The 26,794-nt window shown below is 43.4% G+C and overlaps 1 protein-coding gene and 1 non-coding gene across 2 annotated transcripts in view; one reads left to right on the top strand and one right to left on the bottom strand.

Annotated features, from left to right (window-relative positions):
* Positions 1–26,794, bottom strand: part of LOC126293252 (angiotensin-converting enzyme-like) — a 1,024,671-nt gene that overhangs the window by 918,619 nt on the left and 79,258 nt on the right. The window contains exon 3 of the mRNA XM_049986369.1: positions 14,336–14,469. Coding sequence (XP_049842326.1) covers positions 14,336–14,469 — 134 coding nt within the window. The remainder of the gene's footprint in view (positions 1–14,335; positions 14,470–26,794) is intronic.
* Trnar-ucu (transfer RNA arginine (anticodon UCU)) lies at positions 1,100–1,172 on the top strand. The gene has a single exon. It is a non-coding gene; the product is annotated as a tRNA-Arg (tRNA).

The following is a 26,794-nucleotide window of genomic DNA, read 5'->3' as shown; positions in this document are numbered from 1 at the left end:
TCGAAATTTGCGAAAATTCTACTATACCTCAACTCCGTTTGCCCATTAAAGGATTTGTGTCGACGACTATTAAGGGATCGTATAAGTTCGACCTCCTCCAAGATAGTCAAGGCTGGTCCTTATTTTCGCGATATATAAAATTTTTAAGTTATTAGGGAAATCGGTGATGGAATAGCACTGCTCATGAAAGTGGGTACTCGTGGCAGATTCTGAGTTAGAAACCCTGAGATATTCTTTATACGTAGTACCAAACATGCTGCCAGTTTGCCCAACGTATCGCACAGAGTGTTGCAAGTGATGCAATACACCCCCGGCTGCAATTATGTTTGGAAAAAGTGGAGCCTTTTTCGTGAGTACACTTTGTGCGCGGGAACGACGAAATCCGGTTCAATATTTTTGGTGCGCAACCGTCTTCCCATGTCTTCTGCAGTATTGCTGACATGCAGTGCATGCGTACGTGTTCGAAGAAACAGTGCACCGTTCTTCTTAACACAGGCACTGCAGTAAGGTTAATGAATAATAATGTCTTTCTGTTGGTCGCCACTTGGGCAAATTGCTGGAAAGTAGTTGTCCCTGTCACCTAACCGCGGAGAGGGGTCCCGCAGTTCAACGTAGAATTCGAACCACGTGTCGCTCCTTGTCACTCCCACGTGCTCGACAAGTGTAGGCGTTTTGTTAAAGGCAGACAGAAAACTACAGCGGTCCGACCGGGATTCCATCCTGCAATCTTTCGGGTTCCACCCGTACACATTGCCGCTATACCACCGAGCCCAAAAGTAAATAAATTATAAATATCGGTGCAAATATTTTCTTCTGACGCCATTTCAGTGGCTGTCATCAGTAGTCGAACCCTGTGTCCACAGCGTCATTTCTCTTTCGTAGCACACGCAAATGTGAGTTACTCTTTTCAGATGCGTACACAACACTTTTGACCATGTTTATCAATTTTCAAGTGCCGCCCGGAGCACAAAGCGATCGGATCGACAGGCGCGTGCGGCCGGGTGCGTCGTCACGATTACGTCACGACTACCAGCTCGCCCTTGGCACGGAAGCAGGAAACGACAGCTCTTATACTGCGTGGGAACCGAACCACTACATCGTCCCTTTGGCGCAGAGGATAGCGCGTTGGACTTCTAATCCAAAGGTCGCGGGTTCGATCCCCGCAAGGGATGAAGCATTTTTAAACGCCACAGATGCACGGAACTTGTCTTCTGCTGCCGCACTTTGCATTCCTTATCCTTTCCTTGCTCTGTTCGACGTCCGAAATTGATAAAATTCGAATGGATCGAGATGAAAAAACTTTCTCGAAATGGGTGTTTGAACACCGATTTCTGTTACACAAAGCTGGAATATATTATTTGTATTCATGCCAGTCCGGCTACATAGGGCAAACAAGCAAGTTTTTAAAACTAAGGCATTCTGAGGACCATCGAGCTTTAAAAAAAATAGCAGCTCATTTGATAGAGGAAAACCACCATCCAAGTAAGAGAAACTGATGTCAAGATCCGCAGAGAAAGCAATAGTGTCTACTAAAACGTTACATTTCAGGAGAACCGCCACATGCTAAGAGCAGTCACACGAGGAATCAAAGTTTTGAAGGATTGCACAACAGTCTGCATCTTATATAAAGATGCTTCCCCAAATAAAACATTGTATTTAAACATGCTCCATTATCCAAAAAAGCCTTCTTATCAATACTTCCCCCTTTTTCTAGCGCGCTCTCTCTCTCACACACACACTCTCACTCTCTTTCTCACTCACACCCACGCTCACACGAAATTAATTCTATCCCAGCAGACACTACAAAAACTTTTCACCAAACGTACTAAATTATAGAGACACTAGACAGAAAAGATGTGAAGAACAACTGAGCAACTGCAAACATGCCGTCACTCTGTTAATGGAACGACGAAAGTGTTTTGTCAGTCCTCATTTCTGTGTAAAATTCGCGTGAAAACAGGCGAGAGTGAAGTATAAAAACATGTGGACAGAAAAAAAAGAGACCAGAGATGCAGAACGGGATGGAAGACGTAAGAACACGACTTAACAGCTACTACCGATGGGAAATTATTTTCGAAAATAAGCAAATTCTTTACGGCTACTTTGCAAATGACACACCGTCATACGATGAGTGTCATAAAAACAACCGACCTGTACTAAACCACTCCGACAGGTAATGTAGTTTCGTGCGAGAAATCGAACCAACATAAATAAAATGAGACGTTATAGTTTTTAGGCATAGAAGAGGAAAACAAACATGAACTTTTTATGATATTTTAAATAAACAGTCTAGATCCACAGAAGAGGAGACGTGGGTCTCGAAACATGTGTGGGTAAATAGAAAAAAAGAATACATTGGCTTTTGCAGAAGGCGGAGTTTAAAAAGCAAAATTTATTTCGCAGACGAGGGGAAAAAACGCCAACGGGAGTTTCCAGTCGCGACAAGAGTATTAAAACGGCGTTGTCAAGCGATCCGAGTCCTTGTGGGATTTTGTAAATCATTGCCTTTGATCTCGGTCGACAAATTCAATGAAATGTATGTTGCTCCGATGTAAACTACATTCTGAAAGACGGGTTTCAAACGAAAAGAAACGAAAATGAACAAAGTACGAGAAACTTTAACAAAGAATACGTTGCTGGACTTTAAATACTGGCAGACATTTGGTATTTTAGTCCCAAGACACACGAGCGTATAGGGACACCCTATAGAGAGCGCAGTGCATTTGTAACAAAGGAGCTTCATGCAAGAGTTGAACACAAACCAAGACGTAGGAATAAACAAAGCGCGCGATATAGTCAGCTAATAACCAAAACTGAGCGTCTCCCTGGATATGCGATCGGCTCCTTGATACTTTACAAACAGACAAAGTATGTTATACTCGACGTCGAGTGTTCAACACAATGTGGACAAGTGGCTGAAACAATAGATAGACCGGACAGTATAAAATTACAAGATTAATGGCGAACATCTGGAGCGCTTCAAATCATAACAGTATTAAGAGAGACTCGGAAATCTGGAAAAATACAGTAAATCTGCTAAGTTTTATACATGTAAATTATAGCAAGAATCATGGACAAGCAGCTTAAACGAACTTCGGACCATCTGACTGGAGAAGAGCAAAATGGATCTAGAAGACCAAGATCAACTACAGACAACATAGTTGTTTTACCCACATATTTCAAACGAGTGAATTGAGTACAGAAAACGCACGTAACATTAATAGGCTTCGTCAAAGCATTCTACAATGCTAACAGGAAAGAAATATGATCAATAATAGGAAATAATAGATATTTTGTGAAATACATGAAAGGCGTAAAAACTCGTGAAAGACTCTTAGATTGTTATAAATCATGAAGGATAAAGACAGATAAAAATTTTAATTAGAAAATGTGCCCTATATCATCAGCGCTTTTTAATTTTTATCTGAATGGCATGATCCATAACTGAGTGCAGTTTAATCACAAACATAACGAATAAACAAATTCGGGTCTGAAAGGGTAATAACATTTGTTCGAATGATTTTCAGTATTAATCAGACTGGCAGCTTTACCAGGTTGACGGAAGATTCAGAGAAGATCCAAAGAAGAGAGACGCATGTCTTCATAATTTAGTTCAGTAATCTCTAGAGTGGGATCGAAATTCAAGTTGAAAGGATATCAGTGATAACATTCGCTGACGCCATTGCTATGTTCAATGAAACTGAACAAAATTACAGGATCTGTTGAACGGAATGAGCAGTCTAATGAGTACAGAATATGAATTGAGAGTAAACCGACAAAAGACTAGAGTAATAATGAGAAGCAGCAGAAAAGATAATACGGCGAAAGTAAACAGGAGATCACGAAGTATGCGAAGTTAAGGAATTCTTTTAGCTGAGCAGCAAGATAACTCACGACAAACGGAGTGAGGAGACAGACCAGCACCGAGTCTACTGGTATCGAACATAGGACTTCATTTGAGGAAGGAATTTCTGAGAATGTACGTTTGGAGCTCAGAATTTTAAGGCAGTGAAACATGGAATGTGGGAAAAGCGGAACAGGAGAGGATCGAAGCATTTGAGATGCGGTGCTACATGGGTATGTTATGGACTGATAATGTAAGGAATCAGGAGGTTCTCTGCAGAATCGACGAATATGGAAAACACTGGCAGGAAGAAGGGACATCTGTTGTGGTATCAGCGGATAACTTCCGTGCTGCTAGAGGGAGCTTTAGAGGGTAAAAATAGTAGAGGAAGACAGCGATTGGAATACATGCAGCAAATAATTGAAGATATAGATTGGTAGTGCTGCTCTAAGATGATCAGTTTGGCACAGGAAAGGAATTCGGGGTGGGCCGCAACAAATCAGTCAGAAGATTGATGAATCAAGAAAACAAAAAATAATTTTAAGAAATGCGCTAGATCGTTACAGAGATGATCGGCAGTGTCTAGTGGCTGACGCCACAAGAGAGGCTCTGTGCACCACGGAGACGTTTACTGGTAAAGAACAGAGAGCGGACATTCCAAGAAGTGTCCCTGCACACTCGTCTCGCCAGATGACCACAATGGGAAAATCAGACAAGTTTCACAGGACACCTGGTCTTCCTACGCACTGTTAGCCACTGTACCAGAAGTACCCTCCGCCACACACCGTAATGTGCCCTGCGGAGCATACGCATAAATGTAGATGCAGATGTAGACGTCAGTCCTTCTCGCCAACTTTCACCTCCTCCAATCTCAGCCACGCTTCGGCCAGTTCCTTCCGATGTGTTGCAGCATCTGCAGGCACCTGGGTGAATCTTTCTCCAAGGTTTGTTCTCTCTGTGTACGCAAGGAACAACGCGCCCACCTCTAGAACATACTTCAGGATACTGTGCACGCGTTCGTATTAGATAGCTACCGTCAAAAGAATGACCCGAACAGTAATCCCACTACCGCGATAGCTGTAGGTTTCTTCTGATGGAATGGACGAAAAATTCAGTCTGGCATTCGGAGCCAGATACATCTGCCCTGTTCAAGGGAACGACGTCATTTTCAGTCTCTAGCGCCGGGATGGTCTCTCTGAAATTCAACGAAGAGAGAGATGGTCGCTATGAGGAGAAACAGCGGTTTACTCGTAAATTGACTTTCTCTTCAGTCTCAGTGCTTGATCGGAAATGCACATCAGTTTACTATGGATTTCGGTCTTTGATGACAATCTTCACATCTATGTCAGGGTACTTTTTTCTATTCTTTGGCCCTTCTTAGTAACTGACGTTTAGGTATGTGTGATACCTATGCACTATCTGGAAAATATCCCGTTATATTGTTTACATAGCATATTTAATAGTATTTTTAATTTTTTCCATCATACAAAATCTCTGAAAATGGTCTTCACACAGCCAAATAACTAACAACATTGATGTACGTTTACGATCAAGAATTGAGACTGTATTAAAATACGCGAAATTTGTGTAAATATTTAAAAATAAACTGTTCTATAAGAAAAACTAGACCTTTATTACTAATATGCAGAGCCACCAGCTCTGTGTGATTAACAGTTTTCTCTACCCAGCAGTCTCACATCGTATCGTTTCCCACACACCACCGTTTTCAGACTTAACACCAATTTATCTCTAGTTATACGATTTCCATCAAATAACTCGTCAGTTTAAGAACTATGTAGCCTTTACAGGTAAATTGAGTTACCAGTTAACTGAGAATCAAGAACTTCATACGAACATGCATGTGAACTGATCATATAATGAAATTTCAGGGCTTCATTTGTTGGTAAGATCTATAGTTCGTCTATGTCAAAAGAAATTCCTTGAAAGTGTCTATGCTACGTAGATCCTTAATTGGCAAGATATATTCGAACAAGTGTAAAGATAAAGATTTATTAGTGCTGCATCTGAAGACGTTAATGTCTGAAAGAGAAAAGTAGCTAAATAAAACTTGTTAAAATTTTTCGAGCATTGTGAATACAAATATTTATCCATTTGAAGGAAACGTGTGACATATGTTGTTAATTCAGCTGTTGTCAGACATGTGTGTGTCTCTTGAGTGTCATCAAAATGATGAAAAAATCACTCTCGACTTCTGTTTTGCACGCTAAACCGTATTTTTCGGTAATTCACACAAATCTTCCTTACACGTTGGTTGTTGACGTCTGGAGTTCGAACACTACAGCGATGGCTCCACGCTGTTGCATCCTGCACAAGTTTCTATTCAGCCTCTAAAATTATTAACCCACCTCCATCTCCCCCACTTCCCCTCACTATCCGATTGAGGAAAGAAGAAATATATGGTAAACAATGAATATTGCCATGGTCTGATAGTAACTGAGGATTCTAATTTTCGCAAATAAATTTCCGGAATAGATTCATACGTGAAAATTTCTGACGGTAGTGGCTACTTAACTTTTTTAGTACATGTAAATAAAATCTGATATATTCGTGATACACCGTGTGTAGTACGGAGTTTTCACTATTGCAATGGTTTCCAGGTTACTGCACAGATACAAAGAAAAGTTGGAGAGGAATTCCACCTTTTCCAGGGGCAGTTTGTTAATTTTTGCTTTATTCGTACTTGTTTCAGAACTTTATGTACTATTTTTAATTGGTATGTCCGACCAGTGTGGCCGTGCGGTTCTAGGCGCTTCAGTCTGGAACCGCGTGACCGCTACGGACGCAAGTTCGAATCCTGCCATTTGAACCATTTAATTGGTTTGTGGTTGTCGGCAAAATTATTGTGACATAAAATTATGAATTTCCTCAAGATGTTATAAACGACAATAATTTTTCGAACGGAATAATAAACCGAAAACACACTGAAGGTAGCACATGAAGTGCTGAAACATATATTTACATGTACACATATACTTCAAATGGTTCAAATGGCTCTGAGCACTATGGGACTTAACATCTATGGTCATCAGTCCCCTAGAACTTAGAACTGCTTAAACCTAACTAACCTAAGGACATCACACAACACCCAGTCATCGCGAGGCAGAGAAAATCCCTGACCCCGCCGGGAATCGAACCCGGGCGCGGGAAGCGAGAACACACATATACTCTACAAGTTATTGTACGGTGCATGGCAGAGCGTACAGCGTACCAACATTGTCAGTTTTCTTTCTCATTCCGTTCGCATACTGCGCGAGGGAAAAATGACTGTACAGGCTTTACAGTGTACTGCAATGACGTAGCGGGAGTCGAGTCGAACAATTTGAAGTGGGACACTTGTGGTAGATTTACATTCTGGCTAAGGCTCATCCGCATCGCGCCATGTTTTCATATTCTCTCGCTCCCTGCACGCAAACTGTTGGTGCTAGACCAGAAATAGGTAAGATCGTTCTTTTGTAGGAAATTCAGTATAGTTTAATTTTGTTCTGAGATACGTTTTTGTCAGAGCCTGCGATTTTCGAGACATTCAAGAAAAACGTACAAAAGCGACGTTGTAACGCGACCACACGCACGGTCAGCCGCTTCCGGCCACTGCGTTTAGTATCTTGTTCGTGGCACTCACTCCCACTAATCTACAAAAAATTGCAACTTCACGAATTATTTCTCATTTTCGATCTCGTTTGGCCTCCGTTGACTGGGGTGTTACGCTGTCGCCTTATTAGGCTATTTCGTTAACATTATTAGTTAAAACTTCCCGTGAGGGTATTGAAGGAAAAAAGGATTCTGTAAACGTAATGCAAAACCTAATGACGTTTACAATTCGATCTAAATTTAGCCCTTACAAGCGCAGTAGTTTCGTAGTAAAAAACACAACGCTTTAGTAGTTAATTTTATGTTGTTAAAATTTACAAAATTGTAACGTAAAGAAATACACAAACGTAAATTTTACAATTTGTAAGTGCACGAGTACACCGGTGGAACAATAATAGCCCACAGAATGAAGGTAAAAAGAGGTCGAATAGAAGAAGCAATTGGCGTACTCGTATATTTTTATACAGTGGTAGCAGGGAGTGCCATGAGCAACACACTGAACATCCTGACCGATGGTGACAGAGGAGGGGGGTGGGGGGGGGGGGGGGGGGGGAGCGTTTTTGAGAGTCACTTTCGTGCGCTTCTCTTGAATAACCCAAATACCGCGTCCCCTAGTGGAAACGTACGCCCATACAGAATTACTTTCCTTTACTTTAGCAGGCTTGTCGACTTACGAGACGCCGCCTGTTTGTGTACTGGTGAGGAGATGGCCGGTATGCACCTCGCGAATCCATTTCGTGATGTCACACACTCGTTGACAAGGCGACCGTGCGTAATTCCAATCACCGATTTGGTTCATATTGACGGGCTGTGTAAATAGGAAAACGCAATATTCATCCGCCGCGCGGGATTAGCCGAGCGGTCTCAGACGCTGCAGTCACGGACTGTGCGGCTGGTCCCAGCGGAGGTTCGAGTCCTCCCTCGGGCATCGGTGTGTGTGTTTGTCCTTAGGATAATTTCGGTTAAGTAGTGTGTAAGCTGATGACCTTAGCAGTTAAGTCCCATAAGAGTTCACACACATTCGAAAATTTGCAATATTCATCCGTTTTTGAGAAACTCGAGTTTGAAAGTTTTAGGTGTGTTTATGCTGTAAGCTCTGGTAGGGACACGTGTGCTCGCGGAATCAGCAGCGGAGCGAGTCGGCGCTGAGTCTCGCATGCGCGGGGTCTCCGGATCGAATCTCGCTGCCGGTAGTTTACTTTTCATTCCCACGTAGTTTTAACAACCGACTTATTGCAACCGTGAAAATTATCAATATCTAATCATTCATTTACTATTTTTAGAATATTTAACACGAAAAAATGGAGAAAAAGTTTTTCTTAAAGATACTGGAAATGAAAAAAGATACACGAGAACTTTTCAGACACAACATTATAGCGATTTTATTTGTATTATTGTAGCTATATTTGTGACATGTACAATGCGTAACCTATACAGCACATCTACGTCTTTAGCTATATCTACATGACGACTCAGCAAAAATGGTTCATATGGCTCTGAGCACTATGGGACTTAACTTCTGAGATCATGAGTCCCCTAGAACTTAGAACTACTTAAAACTAACTAACCTAAGGAGATCACACACATCCATGCCCGAGCCAGGATTCGAACCTGCGACCGTAGCGGTCGCGCGGTTCCAGACTGTAGCACCTAGAACCGCTCGGCCACCCCGGCCGGCCGATGACTCCGCAATTCCCAGGCAAGTGATTGGTAGTGGGTTCATCGGACAACCTTCAAGCCATTTCTCTACCGTTCCGCGCTCAAACAGTGCGCGGGAAATACGAACACTTAAATCTTTCTGTGCGTGCTCTGTTTTATCTTACGTTATTGTTATGATCATTCCTAGCTATTTAGGTGAGCGACAACTAAATATTTTCACACCCTCAACAGACGGTTAGTGATTGAAAGTTAATAAGAAGGTCCTGCCGCAATGAAAAACGTCTTTGTTTTAATGATTGCCACCCCAGTTCACGTTTCATATTCGCGGCGTTCTCTCGCCTATTTTGCGATAGGACAAAACGGGCTGCCCGTCTTTGAATTTTTCCGATGTCCTCCGCCGATTCTGTCTAACGCGGGTAGCACATCGCACAACAGTACTCCAGAAGAGGGCGGACAAGTGTAGTGTAAGCAGTCTCTTTAGTAGGCCTCACGCATCTTCTCAGTGTTCTGCCAATAAATCTTGCTGATTGGTTCGCTTCACCCACAACACTATCTATGTGATCGTTCCAACTTAAGCACAGCACGAACCGAGATGACACTGATCGTAGAAATATGGAGAACAATTATCACGACATACATCAGATGTTTGCATACATTTTTTCATGTCCACGTTTTTTTTCCATTGTGAATTGCAAAAAAAGCTTGCTTTACATTCATAATGAGTTCCACCAGATTTCACGACCCACAAAACATATCGAAGCACAGCACGGAATACTGGTGTGGACAAGTCACAAAAAGAAGTAGTGGCGGTAGCGACATTCGATTCGAAGACCTCGCGCTTATGGATCTCAGCGCTTACTCGCTCCGCTGCGGACACGTTGTACATTAGCGACTGTAGAGAGCATACCACTGAGCGAAAAACTGTCGAAGTCGATTTTCTAGAAAATTCACACACGTTCAAGTCCTGGCCGTGGCCTACACACGTTGTCAATACGCATCAAATCGATGAAGAAAAGTTCGCGTCTGAGCTGTTCCCGGAGCTACCGCAACCGCCTGACAACACATTTGCATCTGTGTGAGAACTCTTGCGTTTCTCTGTGTTTCCTGAAATATGCTTAAGAGATTCCATTCCACAGGCTTTCCCTGTTGTGGAGGTATTTTTTCCAGAAAAAAGGTAACTGCTGTAACAATTCGAATAAACCGTAATTACAGTACCACTCCGTATGGAGCCACCAGACACCACGAGTCTTCTACACCACAGTACTTCGAGAACTTGCCGAGCGGTTCTAGGCGCTACAGTCTGAAACCGCGCGACCGCTACGGTCGCAGGTTCGAATCCTGCCTCGGGCATGGATGTGTGTGATGTTCTTAGTTTAGTTAGGTTTAAGTAATTCTAAGTTCTAGGGGACGGATGACCTCAGATGTTAAGTCCCATAGTGCTCAGAGCCATTTGAACCACTTACTTGGAGAACGCCGAAAACCGGATACACTTTGATCGCCGTGGTTACTTGTCCAATCATACACCAATATTTTTACAGCTCTCCACTGGCTCTCAATCGGGTATTTAGTAAAGCTTCACCAGTATAAGGTAGGTGGCACAATGTAGTGCCGATTTTCTTGCACAAAAGGTAACGAACCTCTTGCGGCTTACAAGTGTACACTAAAATGTGTATTAAAAACTGATTGTGCAAAATCCACCGACGTCATTTAACTGCAAAGCGATAGGTGCTTTCAACTATATCGTGTATGTTACTCTATTAATTCACAAAACAGACCACTGATTACTTATCTGTCCAGGTGTATATATCTCCAGTACATTACGATTTCCGCTGTCTTGGTTTCTCTGTTTTAGGATTATTTTTACCCCAGGATTACAGATGCACTGCTTATTGAAGAGTGTCGATGCTAATGAGAGTGTGGAACTGACCAATACATACATTAACCCTAGGTATTTAGGCGAAGGCTCACTTTGTTAACTTGCCTACAACAAAGCAAAGCCAATGTCAGTCACGTACGGCGCAGATTGGAAGCTCTTGCGGTTTAGGCAGTGATTCAGGTACAACATATAATGTCAAACACCTCCGGAAACAGGGAATAAAGTTTGTTTGGTCGCAAGTGTCGGGTATTGACTCAATAAATGAAGAACGAAAACCCTTCGTTCTAACTGCACTGGATGTTTTGAAACGATGCTTTATGCTTAGGTTGGATGAAATTTTATTTTTTTTATTTTTTTTTATTTGCTGGTGCTGCCATTGTCCCGCATCGTCGGCAGGGTTAAGTACTGATTTGGCACGGTTAATGACTACCGGGGTCCAGGAAGCAGAACGTTAGCGCTCTCGGCTAACCCGTCGGGTCAAATTTTAGATATTATATTAAACTAAATTTGAAGCTATGTGTGTGGTACTCCATCCTAGTCCCTTTTTTTTATAATTTTGATAATGGATCATACTATTTAATTCGTGTGCCTTACTAAGTTTTTTTTTCCTTTTTATGACGCTTAATAAAGTATTTGCGAAAGCTTTAGATCGATGTATTTCTTTCTGGGCGATCAAAGTTTGGCTGTGTTTTTGAAATACTGACCACAGAGTGGTAGCTGACAGTCATGCCGGATGTGTAGGCTGGTCGATGTGTCCCCAAATCAATGCCAATTTTGACCACCTACAATTTTTTCTACTACTATTTCTTCATTTTAGAAAATATGTTGTGCTAATTAGTGTGCAATTCCTTCAGCTAAGACACTATGGTCGCTAACAAATATCACAGAAGTTCAAAAACGGTCACGATAATCACGTTTCAATCTGGCAGTCGGTCAAAGTATACGCTGTTTATGGTATCCCCGAAGAAACTCCATAATTGTGTCGTTGGAATTCGAGTTCATCCAACACTAGTTTATCGAGAACACCTATGGATATAAGAGAAACGGACAAACGATCTCACGCAGACACATATTACATTTCTAACCACGTCTTGCGACGGTGTGTGGAGTGCGTTGGCCTCGGTTTGCACGCAATGGCGCTTGCAGTGTTGGAGGAAGGGTGGCAGGGGATGGGGGTTGGGAATGTTAACACGCCAGTCAATCAGTTAGCTCAGCAAGTAGGTGACATGTTTAGCATACGTGTGTCAGTTTTGTCATATACGTACAGCTAAAATTGACGAAACGATTCAAATCTGGGACGTTTGGAATATTGTGGCATCCAAGTATAAAGCGTTATCCAACGGAATATTGTGTAGGACAGGATAGTGACACTCTGGCAATGTTTTTGTTGCATCCGCTTATTCAGAAGCATCAATATTCATTTGAGTGGTCATCTGATGTTACGTGGGATAGGATAGTCGGCGAAGAAAAAGACTTTACAGACGATAACGCGATTAATAGTGTTGAAGGTTGTAGGGCTAGTGGCAGTGTGGGAAACAGCACAGGAGCCAACAGCTCTGGTCAGTATGCACGTTCGCCACAAAACAAATCCAGTAGTCTTAGTATTTCAACAACGTTTTCGGAAGAATGTCTCGAACGTGTTTATGTTGATTATCATACACTTATCATACACATCCACTTAAAGTTGCAACCTACAGCTCGTTATTCCGTCTATAATAAGCACAACGAGCTTAAAAGTAATATGCCGACCGCTGTGGCCGAGCGGTACTAGAGGCTTCAGTCCGGAACCGCGTTGCTGCTACGGTCGCAGGTTCGAATCTTGCCTCGGGCATGGATGTGTGTTATGTCCTTAGGTTAGATAGGTTTAAGTAGTTCTAAGTTCTAGGGGACTGATGACCTCAGATGTTAAGTCCCATAGTGCTAAGAGCCATTTGAACCATTTCAGAAGTAATATTCGCTTATGTGGAGAGAAAGAGACGCAATGAACATCCATTTCGAGGAAACAACGCAATGAGAAGACTGGAGATAAAAGAACAGACTCGCGGAAGCGTTCTCTCTTGACAAGCACGGGGTCCCGGGTTCGATTCCCCCCGAGATGACAGTGTTGCTGTGTCGTCTTCAACATCATCACTCATCCCCATCACGGTCGGAGGATCTGGCCTCCATTGGAACCTTGTGCGGCTCTCCCGCATCGTTCGCCTACGCTCTGAAAGAAGCATCGGACTTCATTCCCACCGCAATTTCAGGTGGCAAAGAATGAAGGAAAAAGCGTGCTTCACTGGCACCTCAAATTTTGGGGAATTCAAAAGGCAGTAGGAATTGGCCACACTCTGTTTAAATGTTCAGCAGCTTTCATGGCACGTCTCAAGAAAGAATACAGAATGTGCAGTAGACACAGCCAGAGATGTACAGAAAGTCTTGGGCCCGTTTGGTCGAAGAATTAAACTAGGAAACTGCAAGTTTACAGATATAGCCACTGTGCATTTGGAACACTGAGCAAGGTGGATTAATTATTAACTACCTTCTGACGCAGAGGAAAAATGAATAGTTGCCTTAGTCCAGTCTGCACGCAGTACAATTCATAATCACACAATAGGTGTTGGACTTAGAAAGGGGCGACATTTAACATAAAATTGTATATTTGTGTTCAGGAAAAAAAACTTTCAGCCCGAAAACTAAAAATACTGTTGAAGACAATCTTCCACCAAACATACATTTGGAGGGTAGCACAAGTGGATAAAATGTGAAAAAACCATTTAGACTCCTTTTTGGTGAATTATGTTAATGAGAAAATCGCGCATTACCAGAAGTGTATATTACTTTGTGGTTCCTGGAGTGCTGGCAAGGTCATCACTCTACCGAAAACAAGCCAATACGTACAGCCTTCGGTTTTATATTTCTTCTTGCAGTATAAGATGTGTGGAACAAAGATAACAGTCTAAAAGGACTCTCTGCCGTGACTTCGACACTAAATTACGAGATGGAATTTTCATAATAGAAATGCATTCAGTTAGTGATAACCAGCTGTCTGCTCCTGAGTAGCTGTCCATGCTTCAAAATCCCTGGCAAGCGGCTGGATACAGCCCTGGCGCGCAGGTTGCCGAATTCAAGAATGTTACTCACATCACATGGGATTTCGCAGCTCAGTAATACGATTACGAGCATTGTCCACATATTGCTTTCGCCTATTGTAATCCTGCAAATTTTTCGTGCATTTTGTATACGAACCTCGTGTACATTTTCATATTCCGATAGTCGGGAAAGTAAGTGACAGTGGCACGCAGAGCTTGTAAGTACAACTGGAGGACTGGTGTTGGAGCCGGGAGCAGCACGCGGACGCCGCTTACCTGTGGGGGAGGGCGCGCCTGCAGCGGCGGGTGTGACGTCAGCTGGCGCGCGGTGCTCACTCGCGGACGTCGCGAAGACAACTGAGCGTCCGGGCCCGGCGGCGCCGCCTCCGGAGGTGGGGGCGTCGGCTGCGCTGGCTCACACTTGTTATCGCCCACACTCACTCGTGGAAACGCGGCCGCACCTCGCTAATCGCCGAGCGCCTCGCCTGACGTGGCGCCGGATACACCGTAATGGGCCCCCCTGCCCGCCAAGAAAGCAAAGAGTGACTGGCCGCCCGTAAAGTTCCCCTAAAAAGACTCCTAGGAACAGTAATCCACTGAAAATCCGGTGGTTAGGGCTTACGTCGCGTATCGGCGTGCTGCAGAACTATTTAAGTTTTGTTCTGACAGCTCTAGAATTAAAACATGTCTATCAACAATTCTGAAAAAAAGTATATTTCTTGAAAGTAGGGAAATAGCTTCACCGGACTCTGCAGTAATGACCAACGCCGATTATCACATATTTTTGATATATGGACACTCCACAATCGAAGATGCTCCACTACCGTTCTTAACCGTGTACAGTCGCTAGCAAAGTCAGTGGCAAAGACTAAACAGTATAGACTACAAAAAGCTCTTCCCTCTTGACCCGAAAAAGAAAAAACTTGTACAAATAGTTATACTTGCAGTTACTTTATACTTGCAGTTACAGATTACAGCGATGTTATCTCGCAAGGCCTTTCTCAGGAACGTTCACGGCGCCTGGAACTGGTCACGAATGCCTGTGAATGTTATATCTGTGATGCTCCACTCTTTGATCACATTTCACCATCATACGCACAGCTATCGTCCGTGCAGACAAGGGCAGAGTTCTGTCTTCTCTACCGCCTTTCTAGTGAATACTATCCCCCACATCTCTCCCCGACTTCAACGATCTTGTCGGAATAGCACGGTAGAAACGTCCCTTGCCATCAGAACAAAATCCTTTCTGTCCCTGTCCATAGTTCAGCCACCTTCTCTAAGTCCTTCTCAATAGCAGGAAACCGACTCTGGAACTAGCTTGCGCATTATTTTATAGAACTGAACATCACCTCCAGCTTCAGAAGACGGCTAACAACATATCTACTGAAACAACAGTAAGGATTGTAAGTAGGCTGTATAGGTTTTCTTATTGGTAACGCCACGTAGCGCTCTGTATGAAAATCGCTGGCTGTGCTGTGTGCAGTCTGTGGCTAGTTCGCATTGTTGCCTGCCATTGTAGTGGTGGGCCGCTGGATGTGAACAGCGCGTAGCGTTGCGCAGTTGGAGGTGAGCTGCCAGCAGTTGTGGATATGGGGAGAGAGATGGCGGAGTTGTGAGAGCGGATGATCTGGATAGAGACAGTAAATTTGTAAGACTGAATGTCATGAACTGATATATATAATATGACTTTTGAACTGTCAAAATCTTTCATTTGCTAACTATGCCTATCAGTAGTTAGTGCATTCAGTAGTTTGAATCTTTTATTTAGCTGGCAGTATTGCCGCTCGCTGTATTGCAGTAGTTTGAGCAACGAAGATTTTTGTAAGTGATTTGTGAAACGTATAGGTTAATTTAGTCAGGGCCATTCTCTTGTAGGGATTATTGAAAGTCAGATTGCGTTGCGCTAAAAAATATTCTGTGTCAGTTTAAGTACAGTCGTGTATAATTTTTCTAAGCGGACGTTTCATAGGATAACCACTGCCCCAGTACGCAGCCGTTACATCCATACATCCGTCCCTCTTTCCAATCTGATCTTTCTCATTCCCCAGCATTCTTAGCCGATGCAGCCTCCCTAAATTTCCTTTTCTCCGACTCACTATATCAGAAAACATCTGTTCTGCACACCTATAAATTCTTTTTATGTTTCCCACTACCATTATTGTCATCATCATCATCATAATCATAACCGTAATCTACATCATCATCATCAATAATATTACTATTACCTCTATTAGTGTTAGCAGGTGAAGGTAATATTGGCTTTGTTGGTTAATAGCCTGTCTAATTTAGCCACGCTACCACTTCACTGATATAATTTTAATACTAGTTGTCGTGATGTGACAGATCTTCCATGTGTAAAATGCTGGTCCGATGTCATACCTGATGGCCGTGATCAGGTAAGATTAAACAAATAAATAAAATAAGTAAATGCATGCAATGTATTCAGCACCAGCAGACGATTGTATTGCAAGGCTTACGAAGAAAAGCGAAGCACACTGCGGTTTCAAAAGGAGCGAAGGTACAAGAGACCTAGTTGGATTGTTAAGAATAACAGGGTTATGATACGTGCCTCGCATCAAAACGTAGGGAAGTTTGTGCAATATTTATTGATTTGGAATAAGCTTTTGAGACAGGTGTGGACTAAAGTTGTAGATGTCCTTAAGAAGATCAGAATTAACAGGAAGGTAAAGAACCTAAAAGCAATTCATACATCATACAAAGATCGAAAGTAAAAATACGAGATGAGATGAAACGAGGAATTAAAATTAAAAGACTGTTCGTTGTCTTTTTACCTACCCTGACCCACATTCATTTAAAAGCTGCTTCCAGCAAAAGGGTGGTGGGACGCTAGGAGGAAATCTGATCAAACGTATAAGATTTGTTGATGAGATGGTGTTAGTAATAAAAAATAAAAGCTAATTCACAAAATGTTATAAGACTTGAGCATCAGCTCTCCGGAATACAGAATCAAGATAAGTATGAACCAATTAATTTTAGGAAGCAATCGAGGAAGCTAACAGCGAAAATTTGTGACGAGATAGTGCAAGAAGTTGATAATATCAGATAACTAGGATCCAAAGTAACCAGTGACATAACATGCAATGAGAATTAAAAACAGCTGCCGCAAAAGAAATATTTTACAGAAGAAAGGGTATCTCTAGAGACCATCAGATAAACAGTCAAGGAAAAGATAGTGAACTGTGTTGTACGGAATGTGTAGCGTTGCTACAAGATCTGTAGTTATTTCTGTAGTTGTAATGAGCAAGACTTGATTTATTGTTACCACTTATATGCAAGATCATGACGCCGAGCAGTGGACCAACCCGAATCAAAAGCAGGACGTAATAGAAAAATTGATGTAAAATCCTACAAATGTGTCTTCTTTTTAGATTCTTTGGGTCGCTAAATAGGTATCCGATGTCGGAGTTACAAAATTCAAATGACAGATCAAAGATTATAAAATTAGTGGGATCGAGCAAAGCTTCGGGTATGAAGTGTTGTGAGGTCACTGATAACGAATTACAAGTCTACATTGTCATATTGAAATGTTTTATTCGATATTATAATTTTTGAATGGGAATCATAGTCATATTCGTCGCTTGTGTAATCATTGCTCTCAAGAGGCACTCTGTCGGGTTTGCTCCTCAGAGATGGTTCTAGAAGGAGATCTTTTACATCTTTCGGCATCTGTTTACGTTCTTGAATTGTAATGTTTTCGACTCCCGAAATGGATGGATGCGAAGATGCCAAAAGCCGATGGAATACGATATGGATCGTTTTCTGACGGAAATATTTCCGTGTCAAATCTTCTCGGGTTTCATCACGTATCCTCACTCCGAGCTTCCCGCGCATCTTCAGTGGATCGATTAATCGGCAAGGGGCATATTCGATTTTGGAGTGTCCACATATCAAAAATATGTGATAATAGGAGTTGGTCATTATTGCACTGTCCGGTGAAGCTAGCACCCGACTTTCGAGAAACATACTTTTTTTTTTTTTTAATTCTAGATAGACATGTTTTAATTGTAGAGCTCTCAGAACAAAATTTAAATAGTTGTGCAGCATTTCGCGGTAAAGCAAAATTACCCTGGGGTATTTAAATCTTTTAACATATTATTTCCGAGTTTGTGAAAAAAATTATGATCACAGTACCGAATAGATCACGAGGAATTATACAGAAAATCTTCATGACATTTTTTCGTGCAGATAATAGTTTATGAGACAATTATGATAATGAGGGACCCATCTTTACAGTGTAGCAGTACCGTACGATAGTAAAACGACTGTCCACTAAAATGCGCAAATATATACTCGCAAATAGGTTTGAACTCGTTAACTACAGTACTGAGATGAAAGGAGAGCTAAGTATAAGAGCGGAGCTACGCAGAAGAAATTTTGTAGCCAACCATTTCGAATAATATCGGTGCTATTTTAGTTTTAAGCCTATATACGTCGTTATAATGGTTAAAATGTAAAACATACGTTTTGGAGTGCCAGCCATCGTATTTTATCCTGACAACTAGGCAGGATCGGTGCCGTATACTAAACAGTGCCTGAAAACTGTGTCCGATTCGCTGCTTACCGGCAACTGTCACTGCACGCGTCATGTCCACTTGTGGGTGGAATGACTCCGCAGCTGTGCGGCAGCGCGATCTGCACAAGATTTCGCCGCACTAAAGTCGGAACGCGCACCTTTTCATTTCTGTTCTGTCCGGGAGTTGAAGCGAGTTGTCCCACTGAGCGCCTCTACTAACGCCACAGACATCGTCACTGCCTCTCGCCTCCCCTTTCTCCCGTTACGGTTTGATCACTCGTATTTTAACTAACTCTTGTCTTAACGCAGATCCTTTTGAAACTAGCGACTTCAAAAGATAGCATCGGCTGAACAAAACGACGTCGGCATCTGCGAGTACAGGCTTTGCCAAATATTTCTGCAACTATTTTTCGTAATATTTCTTGTGTGAATATCTATGTCACTTGAGTCTTGTGTTTCATTTCCGAAGACATAACCTAACAGTCGACTCATTTAGTCTTTAGACATCTTTCACGAAGTAACAAATCCAAATTCAAGATTTGTTTATCCGCCGATTACTTTTCTTTTCACGATTTATTTTCTTAAGTACCTTCGCAGTGGTATGCAGCAACTTCTCAGTAACAGCATTATATTTCCAAATAAATTTTTTTGTGATTTATTCAAGAACTGATACAGAATTGAAGATATTTTTTACAACATTTATTGTTTTCAGTATAACAGTGTTCATCGAGACCTTTGACAATCTGTCCCATTGAATTCTACTTACCAGACGTTGCTCAGGCGACAAAAGGCGGCGACGTTTGAGCCAACAATTTGAAATAGAACATACCCCCTCCCCCTTCCCCCGGCCGATCCGGGAGACATTAGGACATAATATTACTATGCAATTGATGAAGCTGAATCGAAAAAACATACACGTATCACGCGTGCAATCAGAAAGTCATGTTTTGCTTGTTAAAAAGCTAATGAGAATATTTAATCAGCTGTGGGATAGCAATCATATGAAACTCTTTACATTCAAGTATTAAATATTGTTTATTAACAAAAGGCTATGAAGGTAACAAAGTCAAAAATAATATTGCCAAAAATGTAATAATCATCGTCAAAAATGAGCAAAGGAACAGTTACAGCGCATACAGATAGCGACCAATGAATAGAAACGTTTTGACCGCCTCGTATAGTTGAAAAAATGAATTGGTAAGACAGTCTATCTTTCCAGATTTACACGCGTTCCCCTGCAAATACCTCAGTTATTGACTAAGCCTTAAGCCGGCCGTTGTGGCCGAGCGGTTCTAGGCGCTTCATTCCGGAACCGCGCGACTGCTACAATCGCAGGTACGAGTCCTGCCTCGGGCATGGATGTGTGTGTTGTCCTTAGGTCAGTTAAGTTTAAGTAGTTCTATGTCTAGGGGAATAATGTCCTGCGATGTTAAGTCCCATAGTGCTTAGAGCCATTTGAACCAGTCCTAAATTACAAAGAGCTGAGATAGACCGGTGAGATTAAGTAGGTAAGTGAAACAGTATCGTAGAATGTTTCACCAGTGCAGTGTGCGTTTTCATTCATAATACATAAAATATTCTACTAACCAATGGAGAAAAGCTATAGTTCACTTGCCACTTGCAGAAACACTGATTCTGGAAGATGATTCGCTCCTGAATCCAGATCTTGTTTCAGAATTTCACGACTGGTAACAACCTCAGTTTTAATGTCGTAACGGTTCTGTAAATACAGCAGCCCGTGTAGTCTCCGGCAGCATCGTCGGGATTTTCCACAGTGGTCACGGTATTACTACAGAAGACCACGTCACATTCCTTGGAGAAATATTCAGAAAATGTAGCACGACGGGCACGAAAAACATTCATTCTAGAATCGCGGAGAAGAAGATTCCGTCTTTGCAAAAGTGAAGCTACAAAGTCAGTCTTTTCCTTCGACATATTTAAATCAGAAATAGGAACGTTGAATACCCTAGGCATAAAAAGTGATGACTGATATGATTGACATTGTCCTTGAAATTTTGGGGCGGGGTGTGTACCTTCTTCGCTAAAATATTCTGCATATTAATCACCGTATAGTTGGGCACCCATCGTTGCGCGGGAATGAATTGGCTCTGAGCACTATGGGACTTAACTTCTGAGGTCATCAGTCGCCTAGAACTTAGAACTACTTAAACCTAACTAACCAAAGGACATCACACACATCCATGCCTGAGGCAGGATTCGAACCTGCGATCGTAGCGGTCGCGCGGTTCCAGAATGTAGCGCCTAGAACCGCTCGGACACTCCGGCCGGCTGGATATGAATTAATTCACATCTTTTATTGATGCATCTGTTCCTTCACCCTCTCTCTGTCAATCTCCTCCTTTCCCTATACGTATCCATTGTCGGCATACTGCATCTGATACTATTGCATATGCACTGTGCGCAACTATTGCAGCCTACAAAGTTAAGTTTCCTACCAATATTCATGCCTTTATAGTGATTTCCACTACTATACCTTTTGCGGAATTAGCCACTGGACGTCACAACTGCTATACGCGGCCCTACAAGAGGAGGCGTGCAGTATTATGAGGTCAGTGGAGAAGCAGCAAGAGCAGAGCGGGTGGTCCAGCATTGTTCAGTGACTTCGAAAGAGCACTTCTACAGCCAGTGGATGTAAGCTGAGTAACAAATCCGTCATGAACATTTGAAACCTTCCAAAGCTGTACAAGTCGACTGTCGGTGATGTCAGTGTGAAGTGGAAAGGCAGGGGGAGAATCACAGATTGCGTAGGATGGTTGTAAAGTATCGCACGAAATCAAGGGGAGGAATCGTGGGTGAGTTCCAAAGTGCTACCTTGAGTGCAGCTAGCACAGTGACTGTGCGTTTGGAGTTAAAAGTAAGGCGACACAGTGGGAGAGCAGCTGCTCAGGAGCCACGCGTCCCTGTGTTCAGTGGTGAGTGGCGCGTGACGTAGTGCAAAGTGCGACGTCGCTTCACGGTGGATGGCTGGAAAGGAGCGATGAATCACGCGATACCCTGTGGCAATCCGATGGAAGGGTTCGGGTATAAAGAATGCCTGGAGCTCGTTACCTGCCATCACTTGTCTTGCAGACAGTGAAGTACGTAGGGGATGGTATGAGGGGTGTTTCTCGTGGTTAGGGTGTGGTCCTGCTAAGAAAACGCTAAGTGCGGAATGGCGTGACCACGTTTCACAACATTTGATACTGCTTACAGTAAAGGGGGCAGTTTGGAGATCATAAAACAGCGTCTGTGAGGCAACCGGTTGTGGACAAAAACATTCCTGCAAACGAATGGCCTCCCACCGTCTCGACACCAACCCAATTGAAGACATTTGCGTGACAGCGTTGACTTTGCTCGGCACTCCAGAGTCCAACATCGCTACCTCCACTGGTTTCAGCACTCGAGGGAGAACGGGTTGCTACTCCTCCACAGACATTGACACCTCACTCGAAGTGTTCAGGTCGTCACAAAGCGTGGACACACCGCACGTTGATGTCCACTAACAGGAGTTCGGATACATTGCATCAGATAGGCTACATACTCTAAAGTGAATGGGAAATCGTACTTTGCGTGACCCCACATTCCTTCCTGTTGCAGTCGACTGTCGAACACGGAGGAATGACAGTTTAATAGTCTGAGTAATTTGTCTCATCTTGTATTCACGGTTCATACAGGAGAGATGGGTACTGAGAAGAAGACTATCTACATTCTTCTCTTAATAGTGGCACTTAAAATTTTGTAAGAAGGCTGTGGTAGGGTAGTTCGCATCTATCTTCAAGAATCTGCCGATTCAATTTCTGTGTCTCATCGGCAATATGACTGTGCGACAGGTAAAGTAAATGGGCTGTGGTGTGGCGGAGAAAAGTTACTGGTCTCCCAGAAGAGATTCAATGCGGTGCCCGTATGTACAGCAGTTCCTTATAGAAAAGTTTGCTTGGAGCCTCTAATTTTCAATCACGATGCAGTTTCCGTGTCTCATCGTCAACATGAGGGTGAGGGGGTAAGGTAAATTGGCCGTGGTGCGTTGGATACAAGCTACTGGACTCCCATGAGAGATTCCATGCTGTGACCATAGGCGCGGTAGCCCCTTATAGAAAAGTTTACTTGGAGCCTGAATTTTCCATCACGATGCAATTTCTTTATCGTTGAAACGTCCCCTTAGAACAATTATACATGACTATGCTTAAACTGACACACAATATTTTTAACGCAACGCAATCTGACTTTCAGTAATTCCTACAAAAGAATGCCCCTGACTAACATTAATCTATACGTTTCACAAATCACTTACCTCACAAAATCTTCGTTACTCGAAATACTGCAATACAGCGAGCGCCACTACTGCCAGCTAAATAAAAGATTCTAACTACTGAAGGCACTAACTACTGATAGGCATAGTTAGCAAATGAAAGATTTTGATAGAGAACAAACAATGTATTTACCTTAATAGTCTTCAAAAGTCATAATATATATAGCAGTTCATGACATCCGTTCTTACAAATTTCAAAACTCCGCCATCTCTCTTCCCACATCCACCACTGCTCGCGGCTCACCTCCAACTGCGCTGTTAACAGCCAACTGCCCAACACTACAATGGCGACTATTACAACAATGCCAACCAGCCACTGACTGCACACAGCACAGCCAGTGATTTTCATACAGAGTGCTACGTGGCGCTACCAACATAGAAACCTTAACAGCCTACTTACATCGTCAAAATGAAGGAGCGAGCGATAAAGTTAATTTGCATCGAATACAAGCTACTGGACTTCGAGGACATATTCAATGCGGGGACCGTAGCGGTGTTAGTGCCATATACAAAAGTTTTCTTGGAGCCTGTAATTTTTAATAGTGATGTTCGTTAGTCAAATAAAACTGTGACCATTCGGACAGCTCTTCTTTGTATACTTCCAGTATCCAGTGTCAACGACTATTTGGCACGGTCCCACACAATTCAGCGATACTATAGCACGGGTCGCACAAGTGACTCGTAAGGAGTACCGTTTGTAGGATACTGCTTTTTTTTCCTTTTTCTTTTGTGAAGGGCACAGTTTTCCGTTTCTGTGCATTTAAAAGCAACTTGCCAAACTCGGCACCACTTTGAAGACTTTTGAAAAATTCTGTCTCAATATTTCTGATATTGGTCGTTGCAACTGGAACGTTGTAACCCAACAGGTAGCTGGTCTGTCCCTGGAGTATCTCGTGACGTCACAGGGAACTCGCCTCGCACCGCAAGGACGTTCCCATCGCGGGCCGCCGTGCGTCTCACACTTGCCGGTTGCCGCACATAGGGTTGTGCTGCGTTGGCCAACAAAACTTTACTTTCAGTTTTGTTTCTACGTATCAAAAAAGCTGTTTTATTTGCCTGTTACCTGTTTACTGGAAACGAGGCGTGGTTCGCGACATCACATGCCACGTGTCCAGCCCCTGCTTGCAGGCCGTACCCGGCACTCTACCGCGTGGTGAATCGGCTTAAGTCACATTTGGCGAGGAAGGGATGACCTTCGAAGGAAGTCGCAGAAAGTCATTGTGGAGCTGCTGGAAGAGACAAAAAGAAACACTTTTCTCATGTAGCGGGGAGCTGCCTGAATTACGCCGCTCTAACATTTGATTTATTACAGCCTAAGCAGTAAGCTACCAAACTACAGTGAAGCGCAAAAGAAACTCGTTAGGCATGCGTATTCAAGTGGAGAGAGATCTGAACAGGCAGAATACAGCGCTGCGGACGGCAAGGCCTGTATAATACAACAAGTGTCTCGCGCAGTTGTTATGGCTCAAATGGCTCTGAGCACATGCGACATCTGAGGTCATCAGTCCCCTAGAACTTAGAACTCCTTAAACCTAACTAACCTAAGGACATCACACACATCCTGCGACCGTAGCAGTCTCGCGGTTCCAGACTGAAGCGCCTAGAACCGCTCGGCCACAACGTCCGGCGCGCAGTTGTTAGATCGCATACTGCTGCTACAGTGACTTTGAACGTGGTGTTATAGTCGGCGCACGAACGATGGGATACACAGTATCTCCGAGGTGGCGATGAAGTGGACATTTTCCCGTACGACCATTTCACGAGTGTACCGTGAATATAAGGAATCCGGTTAAATATCAAATCTCCGACATCGCTGTGGCCTGAAAAACATCCTGCTAGAATGGCACCAACGACGACTGAAGAGAATCGTTCAACGTCACAGGAGTGCAACCCTTCCGCAAATTGCTGCAGGTTTCAATGCCCGGCCATCAACAAGTGTCAGCGTACTCACCATCCAACAAAACATCATCGAAATGGGCTTTCGGAGCTGAAGGCCCAGTCGTTTACCCTTGATGGCTGCACGACCCAGAGGTTTACGCCTCGCCTGGGCCCGTCTACACCGATATTGGACTGTTGATGACTGGAAACATCCTGCCTGGTCGGACGAGTCTGGTTGCGAATTGTATCCAGCGGATAGACGTCTAGGGGCCTGGAGACAACTTCATGAATCCATGGATCCTGCATTATAGGAGAGGACTGTCCAAGCTGGTGGAGGCTCTATAATGGTGTGGGGCGTGCGCAGTTGCAGTGATATGGAATCCTTTATACGTCTAGACTCCGATAGGTAACACATATGTAAGCATCCTGTCTGATCACCTGCATCCTTTGATGTCCACTGTGCATTCCGACGGACTTGGGCAATTACAGGAAGACAATGCAACACCCCAAACGCCCAGAATTGCTACAGAGTGGCTCCAGGAACACTTCCGCTGGCCACCAATCTCTCCAACACGAACATTATTGATCATATGTGGAATGCATTGCAAGGTGGTGTTCAGAAGAGATCTTCATGGCCTCGTACTCTTACGCATTTACGGTCAGCCCTGCAGGATTTGTGTTGTCAGTTCCCTAGGAGGCAATTGTCAGTTGTACGTTAACGTAAACGGGAAGCAACACCCCTTCAGAAGAGCGCGAATGTCGCTGTCGATGCAGACGAGGCAGAGGAGCGGCGATAACAATACCAACTGGAAACGGACGCGGCACTTCGCCTGAATATGACAAGTAGAAGTGTTATTGAAACGTTGCCACAGGAAGACAGCTCGATTCGGCTGACAACCCACGAAGACTTGACCATCCAGATGCGCCGAGAAAGTCTAAATTCGCATAAAGTTTACAAAAGGTTTGTATATATGTTTAGTTTGTTGGAAGCCGCTAAGTGCTGTAATTCTCAAATATGGGATGAATATAGTCTTTAAATTCGCGCTCCCTCAAAGAACACAGGTGGTGTACAAAAATACAGAAACACCAAAATCGGAACACACTATGACGCCTAGTATGATGTAGAAAACCGCATTTAAAACAGCCTCCAGTCCTCTCGGAATCGACACGTACAGGTCCTGTGTGGCTTTAGAGAGAATGTTGCATCATTCTTCCTGCAAAATATTGGAAAGGCCAGGTCAGGATGGTGGACGTGTACAGGATCACGCACCCTTCTGTCCACGCTAGACCGCAGAGGCTCAGTGACTTCCTGCTCGTGCTCGGCAATGCGAGCTGTGTGAGGGACGCAGCAGAGTTGGGGAGCAAACACTGTGCGAGAGGACCGACGTGATGAGGCAAAGTGGTCGCGTAAGCTCAAACCAAACGGTTCCGATGGCTCTGAGCACCATGGGACCTGACTTCTGAGGTCATCAGTCCCCTACAACCCAGCCGGCGGTCGTATAAGCCTCGGCAGCAGTGCACCCTCGCAGAGTAATGGTATCAAAGCATAAATCAACTGAATTAAAGGCTGAAGGCCTACCTCAATTGGGACGGCATGCAGCATGTGATGTAGTTCTCCTGACTCCAGGAACAACCTGGTATATATTACGTCTGACCAAATCATCAGCGGACCGCTGCAGTGTTTCGCTCTCGAAACGCGAACTCGGCCGTAAGATGGAAACAGTGCGAAACAAGACTCATCCGACGAAACGATTTTCTTTCGTTGCTGCCTGTGGCAGATTTTATGGCTTCAGCAGGATGTTTCCATTTTATGGGTGTCTGCGTCAGTGACGAGCGGTTTTGCGCTGGCCCTGCAATGCCTTGGTTCTGGAGCTCTCTCCGTGTTTTGGTGCTGACAGGGTTCGCGAAGTGCGACATTCAGTTCTGCAGTGGTTTCCGCAGCTGTCGTCCTCTTATTTCTCCTTAGTCTGTCACAAACATTCAACACACACTTTAGTCTGAGTTGTGACTCAGC

The sequence above is a fragment of the Schistocerca gregaria genome, chromosome 10 (assembly GCF_023897955.1).
Source record: "Schistocerca gregaria isolate iqSchGreg1 chromosome 10, iqSchGreg1.2, whole genome shotgun sequence".
NCBI lineage: Eukaryota > Metazoa > Arthropoda > Insecta > Orthoptera > Acrididae > Schistocerca > Schistocerca gregaria.
The sequence above is the reverse complement of the archived record's forward strand: the minus strand, read 5'-3'. Positions and strand labels throughout refer to the sequence as shown.